The 22,011-nt window shown below is 45.4% G+C and overlaps 1 protein-coding gene across 10 annotated transcripts in view; it reads right to left on the minus strand.

Moving 5' to 3' along the window:
• Positions 1 to 4: 4 nt before the first annotated feature.
• RFX2 (regulatory factor X2) overlaps positions 5 to 22,011 on the minus strand; it is a 40,920-nt gene continuing 18,913 nt past the window's right edge. For 3 of the 10 annotated variants that reach the window (XM_015886647.2, XM_015886643.2, XM_015886650.2), the window contains exons 2-18: positions 19,291 to 19,403; positions 16,827 to 16,916; positions 15,781 to 15,857; positions 14,838 to 15,102; positions 11,202 to 11,276; positions 7,979 to 8,160; positions 7,176 to 7,295; positions 6,655 to 6,770; positions 6,375 to 6,493; positions 5,939 to 6,051; positions 5,105 to 5,256; positions 4,315 to 4,412; positions 3,825 to 3,974; positions 3,310 to 3,518; positions 2,840 to 2,993; positions 2,008 to 2,050; positions 1,679 to 1,869 (exon numbers count right to left, since the gene is read on the minus strand). In XM_015886647.2, coding sequence (XP_015742133.1) covers positions 1,760 to 1,869; positions 2,008 to 2,050; positions 2,840 to 2,993; positions 3,310 to 3,518; positions 3,825 to 3,974; positions 4,315 to 4,412; positions 5,105 to 5,256; positions 5,939 to 6,051; positions 6,375 to 6,493; positions 6,655 to 6,770; positions 7,176 to 7,295; positions 7,979 to 8,160; positions 11,202 to 11,276; positions 14,838 to 15,102; positions 15,781 to 15,857; positions 16,827 to 16,916; positions 19,291 to 19,395 — 2,178 coding nt within the window. In that variant the 5' untranslated portion in view covers positions 19,396 to 19,403 and the 3' untranslated portion in view covers positions 1,679 to 1,759. Of the gene's footprint in view, positions 1,870 to 2,007; positions 2,051 to 2,839; positions 2,994 to 3,309; positions 3,519 to 3,824; positions 3,975 to 4,314; positions 4,413 to 5,104; positions 5,257 to 5,938; positions 6,052 to 6,374; positions 6,494 to 6,654; positions 6,771 to 7,175; positions 7,296 to 7,978; positions 8,161 to 11,201; positions 11,277 to 14,837; positions 15,103 to 15,780; positions 15,858 to 16,826; positions 16,917 to 19,290; positions 19,404 to 20,545; positions 21,162 to 22,011 lie in introns of those variants that run through there. The other 7 variants (XM_032440972.1, XM_015886651.2, XM_032440971.1 and 4 more) reach the window with 7 other exon arrangements.

Consider the following 22,011-nt stretch of genomic DNA (forward strand, 5'->3'; position numbering starts at 1 on the left):
ACTATTGTGCAGGCCTGAGCATTCGATATACGTTTATTGCTATTCGGGTTTAGCTGGGAATTTTGTGCATACGGATTTGAGGGGATGATCCAAACTCCTCTTATGGTGCTGCACAGCTCCAGAGCATCTCAGTTGGCCGCGGGGAGCAGGAGGTGGTTGGGTCTGGTCCATAGAGCCAACGCAGCGGCTGAAGTTTGCATCACACTCTGTGGGAGCAGGGGAATTTAAGACTTGGTTGCTCGGTTGTTTTTTGACCATCATCTCTTATTAGCAGGACGTGAGGGGCAGACACTGACCCAGGCAGTAATCATTGCCATTATTTACAGGTAAATCCAGCCTTCTCATTTGTCTCTTGCTACCGTGATACGAGACGTTTACAGACAGACATCACCCTGACAGACACCAGCACGGAACAGTAAGAGGGAAAGATGTACATTGTACACACTTTCTTTTTACTTTCCATATCTTTTAAAGTGTCACAGCTACCTCAGTACCACACTCTGAAACGAGTAAATATTAGATTTGGATAGAATATACTCTGATATGCAAATGTACACGAGGCCCCTGGAAAAGCTCACGTCAAACATACCATATAAAACATCATTAGAAATAATTCTAATAAAAGCTATTTATGACACAGCCTTTATTCACAGAAAGATTTGCCTTGGGGTTTGCTTTTTGCTGTTGGCTTGACAACGGACCCCCCGCTGCCTGCAGCCACGCAGAGGCTGCCTTGGCTCAGCCCACAGTGATGGCACAGCAGGGAGATGTCCCCGCAGTGCTGAGCCTGACATGGGGAACCCATCCCTGCTGCAGGGCCAGGGTTGGGGCAGGAGTAGAGCACCGCAGAAGCAGGCCTGCCAGCCTGCCCTAAGGCACTGCGGCCGCACACCTTCCCCCATGCTCTGGGTACAGGCCCATGTATGGGGCCACGGTGGTATTTTAGCAGGACATCAAGCAAGAATTCTACAGAACCTGCTGGGAATCCAGGGTGTGAGATCATGTCCTCTGTGTGGGTACCCTGGAGAGGATGGGAACATCCCATCCCACAGACATGGGCGTCAGAGCCAGCTGTGTCCAGCTGTTGCATCCTCGGAGTCCTTTGGTATCTTGGGTTGGTTTGACAGCGTCCCAGGATCGCTCGCAGATGGAACACACAGCTGGCAGGATATGGGTGCAGCAGGGAGAGCTCATCCCAAGTCCCAGGGTGTGTATGTGTGCCACTCGGGGGGACCGGCTCGGAGCACAGCCCCAGACATGTTCAAGAGATGCACGGGACCACACACCCAGCACAAATGATTTGGCAAAGCCAGGACAGTGCATTGTGAAAGGCTGTAGAAGAAGGGTCAGGCATTTTTCGTTCCTCTTGGGCACTGATTGGTTCAAGTTCGTATCACAGTGAAGTCTGAGAAGTGGGGAAGAAATCCAAATTATCTTCCCTGAAAGCCTCATTTGCCCCCTTGTTCAGTGGGGCATAACCTCTCCTGCCAGGCACAGTCAGTCCAAGGATGCTTCAACCTCTCTCTAGCAGACTTTGTCCTTCACCCTCAGCTGCTGGCAGAGAGCAGGGGGCAGGCAGAGCTCCCTCCTGCCCCCCCCCCATCTGGGCTCACCACCCGCAGCCCTTCCTTGAACAGCAGTAAACAGAGAGAGAAACTAAGAGGCACTAGTAGCACAGACGTGGAGAGATTCAGGCTTGAGGCTGCCAAACCTGGCTCCAGATGTCTCCATCCAGCTGGAGAACAGCCACAGCCCCAGGTCAGATCTCCTGCAGTGAGTGCCCGGTGTCGCTGCGCTCTCGCTTCACGAGAGGTTCCCCCACACTCCTGGAATCCGTGTCCACTTCACTGCCCAGGTCACTGATGTGGTCTGCAAAGGGAAAGGCTCAGCATCAGGGTGGTCCCTGGGGACAAAAGGTCTTTTAATCCAACAAAGTGAAACGGAAAGGCCAGCACAAGGTACTCCCACCTGCAGTGATTCAACCCCAGCCCCACAGAGCTTCCATACCTTTGTCCAGAAGTGTTGGGGACATGGATGTGAGGTCGCCGAACTGAAAGAGAAAGGAGGCTCGAGGTGAGTGAGGATCATGGAGAGCCAAAGCATCACACCTGCAAACCAGCATCTGTCTCCGATAAATTCTAACAAGCAGTTGGATGAAACCCCAAGCACCAGCAGTGCCAGTGGTAAAAAGCAGAAAGCAAAACCAACCACAGGCTTTCAAGGCCACAGTGACAAGTGTAACCAGTGAGCTGGTGACAACTTTGGTTCTGGAGATGTGTTGTCTCCATCTATGATAGGGTCTGAAACTGTGAAAAACTATAACCATAATTCTGAAAGGTCACACAGAGTTGGGCAGCAGAAGGAACTGAAGATAGCGGGAGTTATAAAGCGAGCAGTGGGAATAGATGAACACGATTCACTGTCTTTTGCTGGGAAGAATCAGCCTCCTCCTGGAGAAAAGGAATATTGCAAGAGGGCAATGATGGAAAAGCAAAACGTAAAGGATGAAAGCCTCCCACAGCTGGGTTTTGCTGGAAGGTTTTCTCTGTTTTGAGATCATGGAGAGAAGTTGGTAGGTTTATTCCTTTCCTCCTGCAGGGCTCTGAAGCCCAACTGATGCTCAACTGCCCCAAAACCATCAGCCCAGGTATTAGTGGGACAGGAGGGAAGATGCTTGGGTGGCTGGATCCTTGTGGCAGGCACTCAAAACAAGTCAGTAAATCCCTCAGTAAAGACGGTTATAAAACATGTTCAGGGCAGGGTGCTGTTTGTGAACCAGTAGTGCTCCCTTACACTCTGCTTGGTTTGGGCTTGTTACTAGGGAAGAAACAATTCTCACCTCTCCCATTACAGCAATCGGCGTCTCCCCTGTTGCTTGGGCAACACGATGCTCTACCAGATAAAACATGTATTCATCGTACAGCAGGCGAATCAGGTGGAAGGAACCAAAGCTGGCAGCGCTGCGCAAGGTGAGGTCACGGATCACCATGGAGCTGGAGAATGGCCAGAAACAAAATTAGTTAGGATGTGTTTTACACTTGCATCATGGTTGATGCGAGTTCTTGATCCTGAAGCTTTAGTTTCTACCTCAAACCAAAGGGCATCCAAAAACTCCTAGAAATTAGTTGGTAGGGCAGCCTATCTCCATCCCAAAGGATGCAGGTGGCAACACTCTCTTCTGCACAAAGGTAGAACAACAGACAGCCAGAGTGGCATAAGTGTAAAGAAGCTGGCTTTGCCTTTTCAAGGAGTCATTTACACGCCCTGAGCCAGATACAGAAATATTACCAAAATGAGAAGAAAACATACCTGTAAAAAGACCATTTCAACAGGAACTGCCTGGCTGCCTTGGGGAAGCTGGGACTGCCCTCGTGATGCTTCAGGACTTGAGTAACAACATTATCCAGCCAACTGGCCCACTGGTCCAGGGAGCTCTGCTGCTGCAGTGTGAGCTTGAAATCCTGCTCCAGCTTCTGCACCATGCCTTCCTCACACTGGCACACCCACGAGGCTTGCTCCTGCTCAGGAGGAAGGGCTGACAGTCACTCACAAAGTCACTCACTGCTATTTCAGATTTTGGTGTATTCCAGCCCAAGAATTCAACCTCACTTCTAGTAGGCAAGGACTCCAAACCAGCTGTGAATCACCCTTCTTTTGATCTCTCCTGACCACAGCACAATATTACAATTAGAACAAAATTAATTTAATAATACTTCTTACAGAAGTTCACGAGAACCTTCCCCACTATTCACTATGCTGATGGTCTCACTAGACAGTCCCAGTTCTAGACAATATAGCCCAAGAAAAGATACAGTGTAAGTTACCTGAACATTGGCAAAGTCAACCCGATTGAGATCGCTGAGCATCTGGTTTATCTGGGAAGTGTTCTGCAGCACTGCACGAGCAGCCTGAGCCAGGTGGTTAAGGGATGTGTATCTCCGCAATGTCTGTGCAAAGGCACTCACTACTCCAACCTGCAGCAGAGCAGAGCACACAGAGGACTGTGACCAGGGGGCAGCAGGGCTCAGGGGCTGACTCTTCTTAATGCTGAGCTCAAGAATGCAGCACACATTAGTTGGTGTAACCTGCATGGTTCCACTCAAGCCGTTGCCTAATGTGCACACAAGCACTTTTGCAGCATCTACTGAGCATATCTCGAGCTGGGAACAGGATTCATGAATTCATGGTGTTAGAAGAACTAGCTGATCTTGTCCTGCTCCTTGCTGATTTTGGTTCAGAGTTATTCCTTATGCTGTGTTAGTCAGGAGTACACATAGCCAAATTCCAGCAATGATTTCCAGTCTCTCTACTTACCTTTGTCTGGACAATCTGAGGGGGGAATTCACTCATTGCATTCATCAGCCACCCTTCCAGACTCTTGGCAAAATTACGAATAGCCTGCGTAAGTGTGCCTGCAAAGAAAGCTGCACAGTTAGAAAAGCTGTTCCACACTGTCTTTACACACCACCTTTCTAGCTCAGAACTGCTATGGAAGGCACAGCCTTCCTCATTTTAGCCTCCTGGATCAGCTAGGTCTCAAAATGCACTCAAGCAGCTCCTTTCCTTATTGTATCTGTGGCCCATCTTGGCATTCTCTAATTGCTGAGACATGCTCTTTAAAGACACACATCTGCACCAGCATGCAGACTGACAGTAGCAGAGCAATGGGACCAGGTTTTTACAGCACAGCTTAGCCCATTTTGTAGCTAAGTTGTAGCCTTGGGGGGCTGATAGAAGTGAGCAGCCAAACCAGAGTGAAAACCCTTCATATCCCAGCACTAATCTCCCAAATGAAAGTTAACCCAATGTTTCCAGGAGGTGCAGGAGGGGACAGCACAGTCCTATGTGGCCACAAGGTCATGCCTACACAGAGCAATGCTGTGGAAGGAATATTGCCCTTGCCCAAAATATTAGTCTGTATTCAAAATGAAAATGTCTAAATTGGCTTTTACAGTGGAAATCTTTGTGGCAAGTGGTAGCCAGACAGTGTGAGTCACAAATGCAGCTCTCCACAGATATTTGGTAACTCAGGAGCAGCACAGCAAGGAGCTGGAGCAGGAGGCAGCACTGCCTGTGCCCTCCTGGTCTCACTGCAGATACTCACTGGGCACTGGTCGCAGCACATCAGGGATGAGAATCTCTACCAGGGCCTGGTACAGGATGTGGTCACAGCTTCTCATCCACTTGAGGATGGGTTCATATTTACACAGAGTGATCAGCTTGTCTTTTGGGAGGGACCCTTCATGTTCTTCTTCACTGCAGGAAGAGGGAGGCAGCGTTAAAGCTGGTTCTCTGAGCATTCACACTTGGCACTTGGATAACACTCTGTTTTTATATTCGTATTTAAAAATGAGGGGCTAGAGTGCTATCTATCTTCATTAATAGCTGTGCTGTGCAGAGCTATGGGAGCACACTGCCCTACCAAGGTGTGCCAGTTTAGGCAGAGCTCTGTGCAGATGCTGCCCTGAGAAACCATCACCTTTTCAATTTTCTCTGTTTTCACTTATTTCCCTTATACTGTCTCTTGGCAGCAGTCTACCAGTGCATAAAGGAAGAAGAATATGCAATAATGAGCCAGACAGGAGCACAAAGCCAGGATCAGAGCAGCTCAGTTTGTCATTTTCTTCCTCAAGACATGAGGCAGGTAGATTTGGACAGGCACCCAAATAAGTGAGCTAGTCGAGGTGTCACCAAAAACCTCAGCGTTGGAGATGCTTTCAAAAGCTGTTTCTCATTCTCATTCACCCAAATGCTCCCTGTGTTTCAGATTAGGATACAGGAGGCGTGCCACGGGTGTACCTCATCAGAAGTAGGTATTTCCAAGTCCTACGAAGCACTCAAAATATCTAGTGAAGATGAAATCACTTCATGCATTTTTAAAAGACAAAATACAACAAGAAAAGGATCATTGAGAAGTAATCAAAGCAGCACGGTGTACCTGGATGGCAGGGCAGCAGAGCCATCACTAGATGGTGTTTTAGGACTCCAGAAGGACTGCCACAGTTTCTCAATATAATGAAACTGAAGGTTCATTACAACATCCAAAGTTGCCTAACAACAAAGAACACATCTCATTAGCTGCTCTGTTAGCATCTTGTCACACAGTGTCAGCAGAAATTTCATGCGCTGACGTTCAGACTAAATAATTTACAGGAAAAACAAGAAGTGCATTGTTTTAATAATCAGTGTAACATAAAAGAGGTCACACCATGAAAAAAATAACCAAGTGCAACACTTGAGTTGCAATACCTAGTAAAAGAAACATGTCCTATAACAGTTCAGCTTTTCCTGAGGGCAGCATGAAAGAGCAGTACACAAATTATGTCCAGTGTCATTTGATTGATCTATTAATCAAAAATATTCAAAGTAATCACCTCGCAGTGTCTCCTGTAAAGAAGCTGAAGAGTTTTCACATCGTTCATGGTGATCCCTTCTTGTAAGAGGACGTTACCTAGATCAGGGGCTGGGAACTCGGGAAAGACGTGGGTTACATCTAGGGAAAAGAAGATGGGAAAGTTGGTAAGAATTAGCAGCACTCAGTTATGCAGACTGCTCATACACACAAGATGCCTCTGTCTCTGGCTGCTATCTTTCACATTTTAATTGGGGGTGAAACTGGTCACGACATGATATCCATGAAAGCAGTCTGCTCACCTATGAACTGCTGATGGTGCTGACTTTGAGCAGCAACTGATTGCTCAGGGGTCGTGTGCAGGCTGCTGTTGGAACCAGCTTCTGCCGTGCCATCCATCTTCTGAGCTGGTCTGTACCTAGGGTTAGAGCATGCCCTGCTGTTACACAAGCACAAGCAAACACATACATATCCCATGCAACATGATCATGCTGTGATTGATGGGGACACTTACAAAGTCACAATGCTGTAGAGCACTTAATTAAAAACTTACATCGTGTAATAAAAGAAGTCACATCCAAAGCCAGCATTTGGAAGCTGACTATTTCTATCACCTGTGTTCTGCAGTAAGCTCTGTAGCAGCAGGCTGAACTCAAGCCACTGGCAAACATAACAGTGGATAAATGCAGCTTGGCAAGCCAGAATTTCTCCTTGAGCCTTCTGCTGCTCAGACCAGGCAGAACCTGGCAGCTCCATTTTTGGGCAGGACCCCACAGCAGCTCTGGGACACAGTGGTGGGTGCCACAGGGCCAGGAGCACCTACCTTTGCTTCTGGTGGATGGGCTGCTGCCTCATGGCCATGTACTGCGTGTCCTCCTGCAAGCGGTTCAGCGGAGACTCTGGCTTCAGCCGGATTCCATAGTAATGGTATTTGGAGTTTCCCCTGGAAGTAGCAGCATTAAAATTGCTCAGTGCTAGCTAGTCAATGGGAGCAACCTCACAGTCCTGCTATTTACTCTCAGGCTTTTTTTGACAATCCACACCACTCCTTACTGTGAACAAGTCACCAACGCTGTCTGAACACTGACCTGGTGAATGCCATCACCCCCTATGAAATTCATAACCACAAATCACAAAGTTCAGTGACATCCACATGTGAAATCTGGCAAGGTTTGTTCCAAGCAGCCAACAACAACTGGGGGAGAACCGACAAGTGTTACAGTACAAAGCATTGTTAAGCAATGACAGAGACCTCAAGGGACGCTTCGTGCTTCGATTAAAGCTTAAGAATTTGCTTTTATATTGAAACTAAACTTTTCATCTAGAGTTGGATGAAAACAAGCCCGACTTCAAGGCCAGCTCTGATAAGAACGCCACCTCTCTGGTGTCTGCACTTTAACAGCAACAGCCAAGAGGTTTTGATCTGCTTTTGGCCTTGGGAATTGCTCATTTTTGCAGCTTTGTAAGAACTGAAAGCTTTTCACAAGAAAGAGAGGCTGAGTTTCCTTCTTTGTAGGTGCATAGCACTGCTGTGACACTCCTCAGGAAGGGGCCTTTCCACCCATCACATCGGACAGATGCCTCCATTCAAGTTTTCTCACCAAACCAGGATTTTTCCCCACCAACCTGGTTCCCAGGCGACGAGTCCTCAGCCCCATGAACACGGACCGGATGAGTTTTCCAAAGGAAGCAGCATTCACCGGGTCCAGCTTGTGCTCCTGGCAGTGCCTCAAGTAGTGGTTGTACAGGGAACTCCGGGGCAGGCTCACACCTTCTGCTGTCTCGTAGTTGTCCAACAACCACTGGAGCTTTAGGCATGGGAGACACAAATAAAGAACACTTGAAAGTCTAAAGAGAGCTGGAACAGGCTACAAAAACCAATGGCAGCGCTTAATGTCAGCAGCAATATCTAACATTCAGAGTTCAAGAGAACTTAACACTATGTGGTTAATTTGTATTAGCAATAATTATGCCAGTAACATTTTCATAAGAGTAGAAGGATCCCCAGTCCAAAGCTAGGAAGGCAAACAAAACCACCATCAGGTTTTGCTGATTCAGTCATCTCAGTGTCCATCCTGTATTTGGATAAATTCCTGTGGGATACAGATAGATAGAGACGTTTGCCAAGAATGAAGACATAAAAAACTGCCTTGGATGAATAAATTTCAGGGATATAAAAATGCTGCAAAGACTTTGTTCATTTGAAGGCTGGTATGTCTGCAGTTGTTCCCCCAACATGTCCAGACCTCTACACATACATGTATGTAAAGGTGGCAAAGCTCCACCAGATGCAGCTGCATTTGCAGCTCAGTAGTGGCAAAACAAAGTCAGCTTCTGGAGGTTAAAATGTTCACCCCATTATCTCCTTACAACAAAGAAGTTAAGAATATTATTATAATTAAGCACAAACTTAGAAACCATTGGGATTCAACCACATACATGGAAGTATAAGCTGATCTATGCTCCAATCCTCCCCACTTGTACTCCAATAACTGCCTTTTTTTCTATCATTTTCCCTTGGTGAAACTTCAGGGTCCCAATTCACCACTATACTGCTTCAGTTTTATGTCCATAGAACACAACCTGCAGTGGGCAGTGACATCTCTGACACCTCACTCAATTCGGTCGTTTTCAATCCTCTAATCCTACAACATCCCCTCCAACTTCCAACACTCTGCAGTGCTTTTTACCATTCCTTCAAACACTGGAGTTTCACAAGATAAACTCCCACTGCCAAATTGGAATTTGATGCAAAATGCACAAAATAACTCAAAAAAGCAATGTATGAGGATATAAATAATTTTCAAAGGACGATTTTTGCTCTTTCTGCATTACCAACAACACATTGGGCACCTAAAATAAGAACATTAACCACTTTCCTCCCTCTGCATCATCTGCAAGCTCCTAATTGTCACAGAACAATGCTCTGACCCAGAGATTCCAGAGTGCACTTGTGAGTAGAGCTTTCCAGAATCAGTAATTGATTGACATAATTTCAATGGGAGCATCGCTTCTCTCTGGGTATTACTGTTCACTTTGGCTTCTACACTCAATATTTCAAGTGCACTTAAATAACTTCTCAGAGTTTTCAAGGGTAATTTCAGTTATCGAGAGTGGCTCCTTACAGTGTGGACTTTGTATAAACCCAGTTATGTTAAAAAAAAAACCCCAAACCTCTCTTGATTGAGATATATTTAGTTTTCCTTTAAAAAAGAAACAAACACCACAAAACCCTGACATGACAAATCTGCTGATGGCCACAAAACAAACCATCTTCCTAAGAATTTACAGACCTGCAAAAAGCTCAGTTTAAAACAAGAGGCAGAACACTGAATGACAAATTCTTCAACCTGAAGAATAAATGCAATTAAACCACAAGCAATGGTGCAATTAGCATCATCTCCAAGCTTCCCTCGGGTACCAGGTTCTCCAGCAGAGGAACATTTGTCAGGTTAAAGGATTGTGTTTTGCTCCCACCTTGGCTTGTGACGCTACCAATGCTCGGGGCTGTGAGCTCTGTTTTGATTTCTGTCCCCTATGTCAAGCTCCTATTTTCCTTTCAGCCTTGACAAATCACATTTCCCTTCTATTTTGCTTTCTGATTCTCATCGGTGAGCCTGACAATATCCAGGTAGGCAGCTATCTGAGATATGTAATTACCTGTCTTTACTGTGTTTAATTTAAGCATAAAAGGTAGGAACTGAAATATCCCATGTAACAGAAAACATTATAAACCAGTGTGAACCAGGGGACACATGCAGACACTCAGCTATAGACTGGGGCTGACTGCACAGGGAGGTCCTGAAGACCTCCACAACAGGCAGAAGCTTTTCCAGGCAGCTCCACTGAGCTCTGCCTGATTCCACAACTGTGTGTTTTCCCAGCTGCAGTAAGTAACCCTCTATTTCTAGTACTTGAAATGGGGACTGAGCTCATCCAGGAGCCCAGGCTTGAAGTTTGGAATGAGCTTAAGATATCAGACCATTCATTTGAAAGTTCCTCTAATTTTCTCTGCCTATTTCTGTAGGGTGAAAAGGTCAAACTCACTCAAGAATGACAACGTATCTGCCTCCAAATACAAGGCAAAATTGTTAGAATAAGGAAGTACCACTTAGTGCACTGTGAGTTCACTGTGAGTTATCAGAGCAGAACATGCTTCAGCCTAATCCAAACCACAGTGAAGTCAAGGCAAATCCAGTGACTTCAGTAGGACTTTGAATTAAACTCAAATCTGACACAAGCATGTGCTTGCTGTTAAGCATTACTGCATGGAAGCCATAAACCGTGATGCAGAGGACCCAGAGTAGCCCAGTAGAACAGCAGGAACTTCACACAAAGCAGGGAAGTTATTGGCATAGCAAGAACAGAGAGGCCTAGCAAATGGATTTAGCATAGCATTGTAACAGCAATGGTCTTCCTGAGGCACAGAAAGAGGCAATAAAGGAGTAGGCTTTTGGTATGTGGTATCTAGGGGATATTTGTCATGATTCACTCCATGTTACTGCTGTAGAATTGCAAGTTATTTTCCAGCCATCTTCTAATTTCACCAAAAAGAAAGAGCTTCCTCAAATGGCTTTATCTAATTGCCAGCAATTTCCATTGCAAGGTAGAAGAAATTAATGAATACAGGGTAGAGGCAGTTAACACAATCCAGAGCTTCTCATAAACAAACATTAACATCATGGCAGTTTTTGCATCAATTCTTGTTTCTTGGGAATGGGCTGCTTTGGGCAGCACAGCTGAATCATGGGCTGCTTTGAGTGCTTTGTGCTATTGAATACACCAAACAGCTACAAATAATGCTTCTACCAAAGCAGGAAAGACGTTGTAAATTCCGATTGCAACTTACATGGCTGTTGAGCAAACTGCTTTTGTGTGATGTAATCCCTTCATTTTTTTGTAGGTTTTCAATCGCCATTTCAAGCTAAAGAAAATGTGCACAGGGAAAAAAAAAAGGAAAAAAAGAAAAAGAAAGGAAATCAGATAGTTAGCAACAGCCAGGATTTCACCCTTATTAATACTTGAATGATTTATGCTTTACATCAACAGGCTTGTGAAAAGAGCAAGTAGATGAGGCACAGTCCTTATGGGATGAAGCTGCAAAGATGTTATTGTATGGCATGCAAACTAACAACACAGCAAGAGTCCCTGTTAGGCTGATGGAGTGAGATGTGGGGATATTTGCTCTTCCGCTGTATGCACTGCCCATTATAAAGGGGATGCAGTTTTTCTTCTCTCCCTTTCATGCCTAGATCAAAACATCACCATACAGATGTACTGCAGCAAATGAAAGAACAGTGGTACAGAGGTGTGTTGTATTCAGGTCATCCATGGAAAACTGGGATTAATGAACTTACTATTGCTTCTTAGAATTTTGACAAAGAACTAAAAGCATTTAAATAAAACAGAGGCACCAGGAGGGTTGATACAAGGAGTGTGCAAGCTGAAATGGAATGATCTTTGCTATTATTCCTCTACCCTCTCCTAGCTTCTCTTCTACTCCCAGCCTAGCTCTTGCTGCTGTCCTGTGCTGAGACCCTCTCCTAGACCCTTCTTGTGTTGCTACTGGGGCTCCCTTGGCAATCTCTGGCAAACTACTTAACGGAATGCTTCTGGTCCAGAGCTCTACTGCTCCTGAGCACAGAGTTTCTGCAAATGTGGAAGGATAAAGAACCTCAGGCTGAGGGACGGGCAGTTTTCTGCCAGTTCCTGCTGTTTCCAGTAGATGTTCTCCAACCCCTTCATTTGGAACCTGTTAGAGCAGGCAGGATAAGGCGGCATGCTGTAAAACTTGCAACCAGCACCTGTCTCTTATCAAGTTTAGTATCTATCACCATCTAACATGCATGGTCAGACACGTATCTGGAGGTGCATGCAAAAAGCATCACATCTGTATGATGATCAGTCAGCTTATGGCCTCCTTTACATATTAGCTAGCTCCCTATACTCAAGTTTGCACTGACTCCTAGCATGGCTAATATAAGGGTGGAGAAAAAACCAGCCAGGTACAAGACCAAGCTCTATCAGAGAAGTGAGATCTAACATCTGAAGCACCATTCAGTAAGAAAATGTCCAGGCTTTGCCATATCCATGTATGAATGTGACACTGTCCAAAAACCCCCAGCATAAATCCCTTGATTTCTGTCCCAAAGAGACATCACTGTGGCACCACTCAATAAGTTACCACTGAATTCAAAATAGGGTCAGCCCAAAAATATGCTTCACTGGATTTTGCGGTATCTTGCACGCCGTGATGCACCATGAGGAACCAAAACCTATCAGCATAGATTGATTGCTGATGCAGCCTTCAGGAAATGAGTCAAAGTGTGAGAGGGAGACACCGTTTCCTTCCTCTGTTCAGGGGCAGAGCCAGCTGAGCAGGGCAGTGCCTGTTGAGCAACATCTCTTATGCAAGCACAGAAGCACCACTTGTCCTTTTGGCATTCTGGTCCAATGCAAAAGGACACCTTACATCTGCAGAAACTAAAAATCAGAAAGACTAAAATTTTTTAAGCAGTCCTGTATGAGCTGTAATCATGTTCTCTCCACAGTTAAGTTCTTAATCCTGCCCCAGCTGTTTATGTTAGGTCTGCAGGCTTGCAACACCAGCCTTCCCTATTCTCTGTTTAAGCAAAACACCACAAATAAAAATAATGCTATTACCCACTGACATTATCTTGATATTGCCCTTGCCTTCCACTATTTGTCCACCCATTACCGTGCAAAATTAAAAGCAGCTATCATGGCTCTGAATGGCCCTGGGAGATTTACTCTATCTCCTTCCAGCTCTTGTCTGTGCTGAAAGAACTGAAAGCCACAGATGCATCAACCCTACATCATCTTCCACACAAGCATCACTCATCAGTTAGCACTCTTAAGCCCATCCACAGGAGCCATAGACACTTCTGAAAGTTCATTCCTATGTGCAACAGAGTGACTCTTTTTCAGATGCATTTTCATAAAGGTCACTTCCTAAATTCTTTTTTTTTTCTGCTAAATGCTTATCTCATGTGATAGACAGCTACAAGATCAATCTGTTCAAGGGACATCTGTACTGCCACATCACACTTGGGCTTTTTATATTGTGTCTATCGCCATGGAAATAAAGAGAGAGAAAAAAAGTAATGTTGTGTGGCTTTGCAAGATGCAGCCCCACGCAGGTGATGAGATCAGCAGCTACTTCCCTCAAAATAACAAGCATGAGCAAAACCAGAGGAAGTTCCAGTGCTGGTTTTTAACTCTGAGTAATTAAAACACACAGACAGCTCTCATAAAAGAAATCCACGAATCCAGAGGATCTGTCAGTTATTCCTACAGTTCCCACCACGTTTTCTCCTTCACCCTGAGTTAAAGATTGTTTCCCACTGACAGGTATTTCTACCTAAGGCAGAACACATTCACTGCCGGATCAAAGGCAACAATTCAAGGCACAAAGATCCAAAACCTTTTAAGTTTGTATGTTAAAATGCTGTGGGGCAAGAAAGTGGAGCCTTGTTGGCCAGCGATTCAAGAGCATTCAGCAGCCAGCAGGTCCCATTTTTCTCTCTGAATAGCGCTTTTCATGTTTTAAAATCCAGCCACCTATACTCAATTACACCCATATTTGTAATCACATTTACACATAATACCCCAATACACACACCAATGTCAGGTGAAAAGGAAGGTGAACACTGTCCCAGAATACAAACTCCAACCCACTCTTGGCAGCAGTTGCTACCAAGACTTCATAGATTTTCAGATAAAACTTTGAGAGCTTCTAGCCACAGGAAGGCTACGTTAGGTTAACAGTGTTCTCTCTCATAGTCCCATACAGTTGTACAGTTGTGCTCCTAAACCTGGCACCTCTGACTGTTGGAAAGACACAGCTGAAGAATATTAGAGCTTTATACGTTTGAGTAAGAGCAGTATTATCCCTAAAGTACATTTTCTGTAACATACGGCAAAGACAGAATACACAGTGGTGTAGGAGATACATGAAAGCTTTTCAATCATTGCAAATTTGGAGAAATCAGCCTGACATACCTTCTGCAGTAATTATTCACTGTGTAATAATAATGGACTTTTCAGGTCTCTTTATGATTAAAAATATATATTTCTTTACTTTGGGATAAGCCTTGTGTTCAGATGTTATTAAGAAATGTTAACACAGACAATTCTTTTGAATTGGAAAGCCGAAACATTTTGCTTGGGGAAAGAAAAACCCCCAAACTCAAAGAATCTTATCTCCATGCTGCATAATTTCAGTGTATGAATGATCTGCTCAGAACATTTGACAAGCTTCCATCTGCCAGTAAGAGACATCCCAAACTCTGGGATATATATCTGTGTAGCACACCAGTGTCTATTCTCTACCTTGCACTTGTATGACATGTTATACAGACATATACACGGTGATAATGATAGGAGAATTTATTTTCTGAAGGCTTTTCAGTTCCCTTGGAATAAATCCGGGCCCCTGAGCTACAACATCTGCAGGGCTACATACCGTTGCTGGAGAGGAGCGTGAAGTATGTGACAGAGAATGTCTAGTGTTTTCCATCCCCCCATGAATGAGATAGGCTCCCGAGCTGGAGAGGATCGGACTTCCCCCAATGTCCATGGTGATGCCCACCATGTTGTGAGAGGGAATGGCTGTAGGAGAGGATGCCGCTGTAGTCACCTGAGCTCCACCTCCCTGTGGTTCGAAATAGGAAGCTGCACTGCTAGGGGCGTAAATCTGAGCTTCGGTGTTGTAGGAGTAGGCGGCACGTCTGTCAAAGGAACAATAGGGTTAGGATGTGGAGCACACGCCATGCAGAGGAGCTTACAAACCTAATCTCACAGACAATGGCTCCTGCAGCATTCACTGTGTTTTTAAAAAGGCCTTGACTCCATTGTCAGAGGGATTTGCTTCAATGAAATTGAACTCTGCTACAAAAGTCAACTCTGACATCATTAATCTGTCCTGCGACAGCCCTGAAGCAAAGACCCACACCCACAGACTACCCAAGCAGTATGCCCGCACACAGAGCCCTGTGGTCACTTTGCAGCTGTTTCATCCTAAATTTGGAGGCTGAGAGCAGGACCCAAGCTGGGGCACAAAGAGGATCCCAGTAGAGAGAGGCAAGAGGAAATCTTACAAAACCCCTTTCTCCCTACAGAAATCATGCTATGATTCCTAAGGCTGCCACACCTCTCCATTGCAGAGGGATGATGAGAGGAAAATACTGGATCATTTCATATCAGGGAAAGCAGGGTTTGCTGGAGAATATTTCCTACCATGAGGACAACATCTCAGTCTAGCACCCACACACACAATACAGCATGTAAAAAAGTTCTTTCTCTTCCTCCTTTGAATGGCAGGCAGTGCCAGGAGCAGTGCTGGACTAGGAAAAGCCTGGCAGGTCTAAACCCAGTGTGGAGTGGTAAACAGAGCAAAAGACTCTTACATGGTTCCATTGGTATAGACAGCTTCTCCTTCCACATACTGGACCTGGGATGGATAGACATGCTGCACGGATTGCACCTAAAACAAGCATCATAAGTCTGAGTTAGAGACATGTCATAGCCCAGGAACAGCGAGGCAAATTACACACTGCATCCTTAACTTTCAACCTTACCTTGACATCTAAGCTTTCTTCAATAAAAAAGAAAATCACAACAAAAATAAAACCCCAAAATACACACACTGGGGAATCCCAAGGGATGTATTTATTTTAAAAGTTCAAAATAAATAAAAATAAGTAAGTAGTTGCTCCATGAGCAGTGGAAACAATGGAGCTGGGTTTCCTTCACACATATGTCTGAGGGCTGCTTCTCTGCTGACTAATAAGGTTGAGATCACGCTGCAGCCTTTCCTGCAGAGAGGTTGGCAGTGTCTGTCTGCATCCCAGCCCACTTTCTTGTTGGTCTGGGAGATCCGTGGTTGCCCTCTGTCAAGTTTTTTCTGAAACTGAGCAACCAAATAGAAAACTGCTAGAGGAAAAAGTCAAAGGAGTCAGCCTGACTGTCCACGTGAGGCAGCACCACATATGCTTGGTTTCTTAGGAAACAAGGGCTGCAAAAGGCAAAGTTCAGATAAATAAAAACACTTGCTGGCCACATGCAGCCAGTATATTTGACTGAGCAACCAAAAAATAATCCCAAACACTTTGCCTCTATAAAGTGTTTACAGAGAAGTTCTGCTTATTAATTGGCAATTAAAAGCAAACATCAAATCTTCAGATGTATGCAAGACACCCACTACAGAAAAGGTTCTTTCTAAACCTTAAATATCTTTAAGTTGATTTTATTACCAGTCTAAGAAGGAGAAAGAGAGATGGAGAAAGCTGCTCTCACAGTGATCTCCAGGTCCCCAGTTGAACACAGCTCTTTAATTAACACTACGGATCTTTCCAAGGAGATATTGGTCACACAATCTAATACGGTGTGGGACATGAGAGATGGGGGGAGCATGTCAGTCCTGCTGACACAGGGTCCCTGTGTGTGACATTACCTGTTGTGGAACCTGCTGAACTCTGGGAACAGAGATTTGCTGCATCTGCGCTCCTTTGGGAGCCGAGCCTGCTGCTTGCACCAGAACCCTCTGCAAAAAGAAGATACATTAACACACACTTACTTCAGCTTGTTGATAGTCTGTAACACAGGTTAGTTAGATATTCCCTTTCAAACCTTCTGGGAGGCAGGACAACTCCTTACTTGGCTCCCCTGTGCTCCCCTATCCCTCCAATGCAAGCTGCGGTGACACCAGACTGAACTCAGCACCCAGAACTGGGGAGAAGTGGAGAACTACACCCATGATTTCTGTATTTCTCCACAGAAAATAAAAGAATAGAAAGCAGCTGATTAAAAGGAGAGGTTCAACAGGAGGCAGTCAACAGGAGGAGTTCAGCAGGAGGCTCAGGAGCTAAGTACCTTGCAGATCCAGAAAAACAAATGTGGATGGAAAGAGATGATTCAGTGAGGCCCATGGGAACAGAGCCTTGGATACTGGCATGAAAGTAAGAAAGGAAACATTCAAGCCAAATATCTGTATGGCATTTTAAACTGATGAGGACCTTCTCCAAGGAGACAGTCATCCTCTGCAGCTTAAAGCTTTAAAAATACCCAGCAAACTGGGCCAACAGAACAAACAGCTGCAAAACAATCCCACATGAGTCCTAGAAGAGACCCTGGCAATTACTGGCTGTCATATCTCTATTTATGAATTTTAGTGCTCTAACACCCTCCCAGTCATGGCCTTTGTAACCAGCCAGAAATTCTGTTCCTGCAGAATTACCAGGAATATGATAATGACCAACATCTCTAGGCAGTCCCTACATCACCAGCCCCCCATGGAGACCTTCACAAGTCTGGATACATTTGAGATCCTGCAGCTGAGCCAGTGATAAGGACGCAGACAATTAAGCCTGCCATCACTTTGCCTATTTTATTTCCAAAAGAGGCTGTGACCAGTGGAACATTAAAAGCCCTTTTTCAAGTCAGACCTTGGCAATGCCAACTGCCTCCAAGTCTCACTGAGAATTGCTCCTTTCTCCTACTTTTCATTCATCCACTGTCACTGACTTTACCAAATGACACATCTCTCCTCTCTTGGCACAGCTGCCCAGCTCAGCTACTTCTGTAATTCCTCACCATCTGCCCAGTTATTCCTATCAGCTTCCAACCAAAATAATTAATCATCCCCAACCTGTAAGATGAGGCCATCCTGTTCGTAGAGCCTTCTCTCACACTGCAAGGTAGACCAGTGATCAACAAAACCAAAGGCTTCAGCCTCACACCACTCCTGCTGCTGCCAGTAGTTCATTCCTAGTGTTTCCTTTGTCCTGCAGGTGGAAGGGGAGGCTCTCTAGATGTTCCTCCTCTGAGCTCTCTTCCAAGTTCCTCTGGGTTTTCCTTAATCCACGGAGTTCCACACAATACGCTGTGTCATTACAACAGCACTAGGAAAGGCTGGATGGGTAATTTCATGATCCAAAGCCAGCAGGTTTTCTAAACTTCGTTAACGTTGTCACAGTCAAATTCACACTAAGGGCTGATAATCCCTAAGATACTTTATGCTATTGTCCAGCATTTACAACGTTATCATACGAATGAGAAACAACACCTAGATAAATGCTGGGAAGGCTGCAGGAAGACAGCAGGCTGGCCAAATGCCGAGTTGCACGATGTGGATGCCCAAGTCCTAATGGACAAAGTGCTCCTACCAATTTACTATTTTTAATTGTCACTTCCCATCAGCATCCAATGGCAGCTACTTCTGCTCACTTGGGAGCTGGAGAGAAGGGTGTAGCCCAGCTACACCCACCCATTCTCTTATCCCTTCAGCTTCCTTAACTGTGAAGGAAAGTTCTTCTGACAGTTCCCCAAATGGTACAAAAAGGAACTACAGTTATACTTAACACTTCCCGTTTTGTACTAGGTAGTTTTCATTCATCAATTAATTCATCTTTCCTATCAGGAGACCTCCCAAGAGCTTTATATTCATGCAAATGCATCGCAGATATCTCCCCTCTCCCTAATTCAACATGTTAGAATCCACCCACAAACGGAAGAGGCTTCCTTTTGACTCTTCCACCCACACCTGCTCAGCATTCCCCCTCTTTTCTCTTGATCTTGGTAACTTTTCTGCTAGAGATGCCTTAAAGGATAGTTTCATTTTCTGCTGCTTTTATTGACACAAGGAATGACAGCAAGAAATTATGCTGAGAAAACATCAAACTGGCACAAAGTGAGTTCCTTAAGATAAAAATCTAAGTTCCGGGGTTTAAAAGCAGTGCTAATACAGCTCTACATCTATGGCCTCGATCAACACAATCTCCAGGCACAGTTTCTCATCAATGCCTCAATAAACTGAATAGCAAACCTTTTCCTCAAATAAGATCTTGGATTAAAATACATCTACTGGTAGAACTGGTCTCTTCTCCATAGAAACGGCGTTCCAGCTGTGCATACATTACCTGCTGTGAGGCTGGCACTGGCTGCACCACTGGAGCTTGGGCTGATGCAGAAGGATGAAGTGTCACGGAAGCTGCTGAATCTGATCCACCCTCTGAACTCTGCATGCTCACTGCTGGAGAGAGCAGAAGGGACATCAGCATAGGAAGCACTGTTACGCTCACTCACCATAGCCAGGAGCTCCGGGAACCGGCATCTAAATGGAGCAAAATCCCAGTGGAAGACCCAGGGGGAGTGCTAGGAAGGAAGGTAGTTACCTTCCTACACAGAGGGCTCTTTTTAGTCTTGGATCTAATTTTAATGCAGTATTATATTAAGAAAAAAAGAAAGTTGCACAATTGTTCCGCAGAAAGGGGAGGGAAGGAACAGAAAATGCACTTCTAAATATAACAAAAAAGTGGCATTGGAAAATTATTGTGTCATAGCAAGGGATAACTACAGATCTATGAGAGTAAGAGCATATTTTTAAAGCCATTTATTCTTCCTTTCTACTTTATCATGGTTATGGCAAAATTTGTATTGAAGTACCTGCCTGGGGCTGCATTCTGAAAGTGGGGTGTCCAAGTGGGGCGTTTAATCACAGCCAGTGATCAAACATGAATGCAGAGAATGAGCAGGGGCTGAGTCAGACCTCCAAGGAACATCTCTGCCCTCCAGCCAAGCCCCACATCACTTCATCCTCTCCATGTCCCCCAAAGCAGGACATAAGCTATCCCTAAGCTGCCCACCCTGCAGCTGTGAAAGTTCCCATTTCAAATGCTTTCAAGATGTTTCTGCCATCACTTCTGAACCAACAAATTCAGAAACATCCACATTTTGAGCAGTCATTTCTCCTTCCTCAGTCTTGCTGCTACAGGCTGTACAGCCTCCAAACAGCGGGGTGGAATCCTTTCAGTTTTATATCCATGCTCCTTCCAGTATCTGAACTTCTCCTTCAGCTTTGTGCAATTGAAGAAGCAAAAGGGACATGGAGAAGTTCAGGGGCACTCCAGACACTGCTCTTGGTGGCAAAAAGAAATTATTTTGTCTTCTGGCTTCCCCCAGTGACCAAAAGAGAGCAGAGAGAGGCAGAAGATGAACTGCCTGCTGCCAAAAGAAATCATCACCATTAGTTTCAGATTTGTTTTAAACACAGACTCTGTTACTGATGACAACAAAGCCAGACACAAAGAATCCAATGACATCTGCAGGTGTACATCCAGACAAGGTGGACAGCCACAGGAGCGCTGGACCCCAAAACACATGTACAGGACTTACTATTATTTTGTTCATTAGTAGAACATCCTGCATAGAGAATAATTCATTTCCTACTGAAGCCATCCTGTACTTCCTGAAAACTGCAGAGACAGACCTGTGTATGCCATCTGCTAGCAGTAATTTGTGCTGCTGACATGTTGACAATATCAACAGAATTCCTACACTCCGAGATGATTCCTTGCAGGAAGTTTTGCAGATCAGCTCCTGGCAGCCTTGGTAGCTCAGAATCTGTCCTACCATTTCCCCACAGCTCCAGGTTTGGTCCCTGTCGGCTGCAGCTGTCCCAGCAGAAGTAACCAGCAGAGTTGGGAAAGGTGCCTGGTGCCTTCCAACAGCTGATGGCAGCACAGCAGCCTGGCAGCCCCTTGTGCCAGTGAGTCTGTGGAGAAACAAATCAGCCCTAAACAAAGCCACCAGTGGGTCACAGAGAGGAATAACAACCACAGCTAAACTCCCAGAGCTCCAGGGCTCCGAGCAGGGCTAAGAGCAAAACCACAACTTAGTTATTTCTCCAGTTAGCAGACAGAATCTGACTCTGCAGAAGGAATAAAACTGCAGCGAGGGGGGCCCCGTGCACTTTTCAGGTTCAGACAAGTCTCAAAGCTGCTCAACCCGGCAGTGACGTCAAACGTGGCATCACAGCAGCGGCCGCAGGAGGCGGTGCAGAAATCTGGATTCCACGTTGCATCATCGCTGAATGAATCAGGCCGCAGGGCTGCTGGGCTCTGGAAACCTTCTGTTTACACCCCAGCTATCTCGGTATCCAAGCAAACAGCAGTGACAGGAAAGGAAATACAGAAAAAGCTAATAACTTCTGGGTGCTATTTCTGGTCCTGCCACCAACTTGCTCTGTGACCTTGAGCAGGATGCTTCCCCTTTCCTATGCTTCAGTTTTCCCACTCCTAAAAAAGCGATCCCTCTCCCCGCTGTAAGGTGTTTTTCAAGCACTGGCCTCAGAGAGCTGTCAAAGTCTGAATGTGTTTGAGAAAGACAAGTAGTCATGCTGCAAGCCTGGGGCTTGATAAAACTCCAATTGTTGCCGCTTCATTCATAAATCTCACGGCCTTCATGTAAATAGCCTTGCCTTTGTTAATCTGTCCTGCCTAAACCAGCTCCAAACCGCTGGGAAAACAGAGATAAGGGAGCACTTTGCAATGTTTTCCACATTCTGGTTTGCTGTGAGGGGCATCCAAAAGCTTTGTCACCTCCCAAAAGGAGCCACAGGATGGGAGCCCAGCACCCAGCACAGCAGGGTCCCAGCAGCCAGGGCTCAACAGAACACAGAGGTAAAGAGGAGCTCCAAGTATTTTTCCACGGAACGCTTTAATATAAACTATCAGCTCCTGGGTGCTCAAACAAAAAAGCCTCACCGCTAAATGCTGAGACCTCAAGTGCCTTAATAATGGTGCTGATCAGAGCCAGAGCAGGGAGTCTGCCCCAGAGAAAGCATTTGGATTGTTTTCCTT

This window comes from Coturnix japonica, chromosome 28 (assembly GCF_001577835.2).
Source record: "Coturnix japonica isolate 7356 chromosome 28, Coturnix japonica 2.1, whole genome shotgun sequence".
NCBI lineage: Eukaryota > Metazoa > Chordata > Aves > Galliformes > Phasianidae > Coturnix > Coturnix japonica.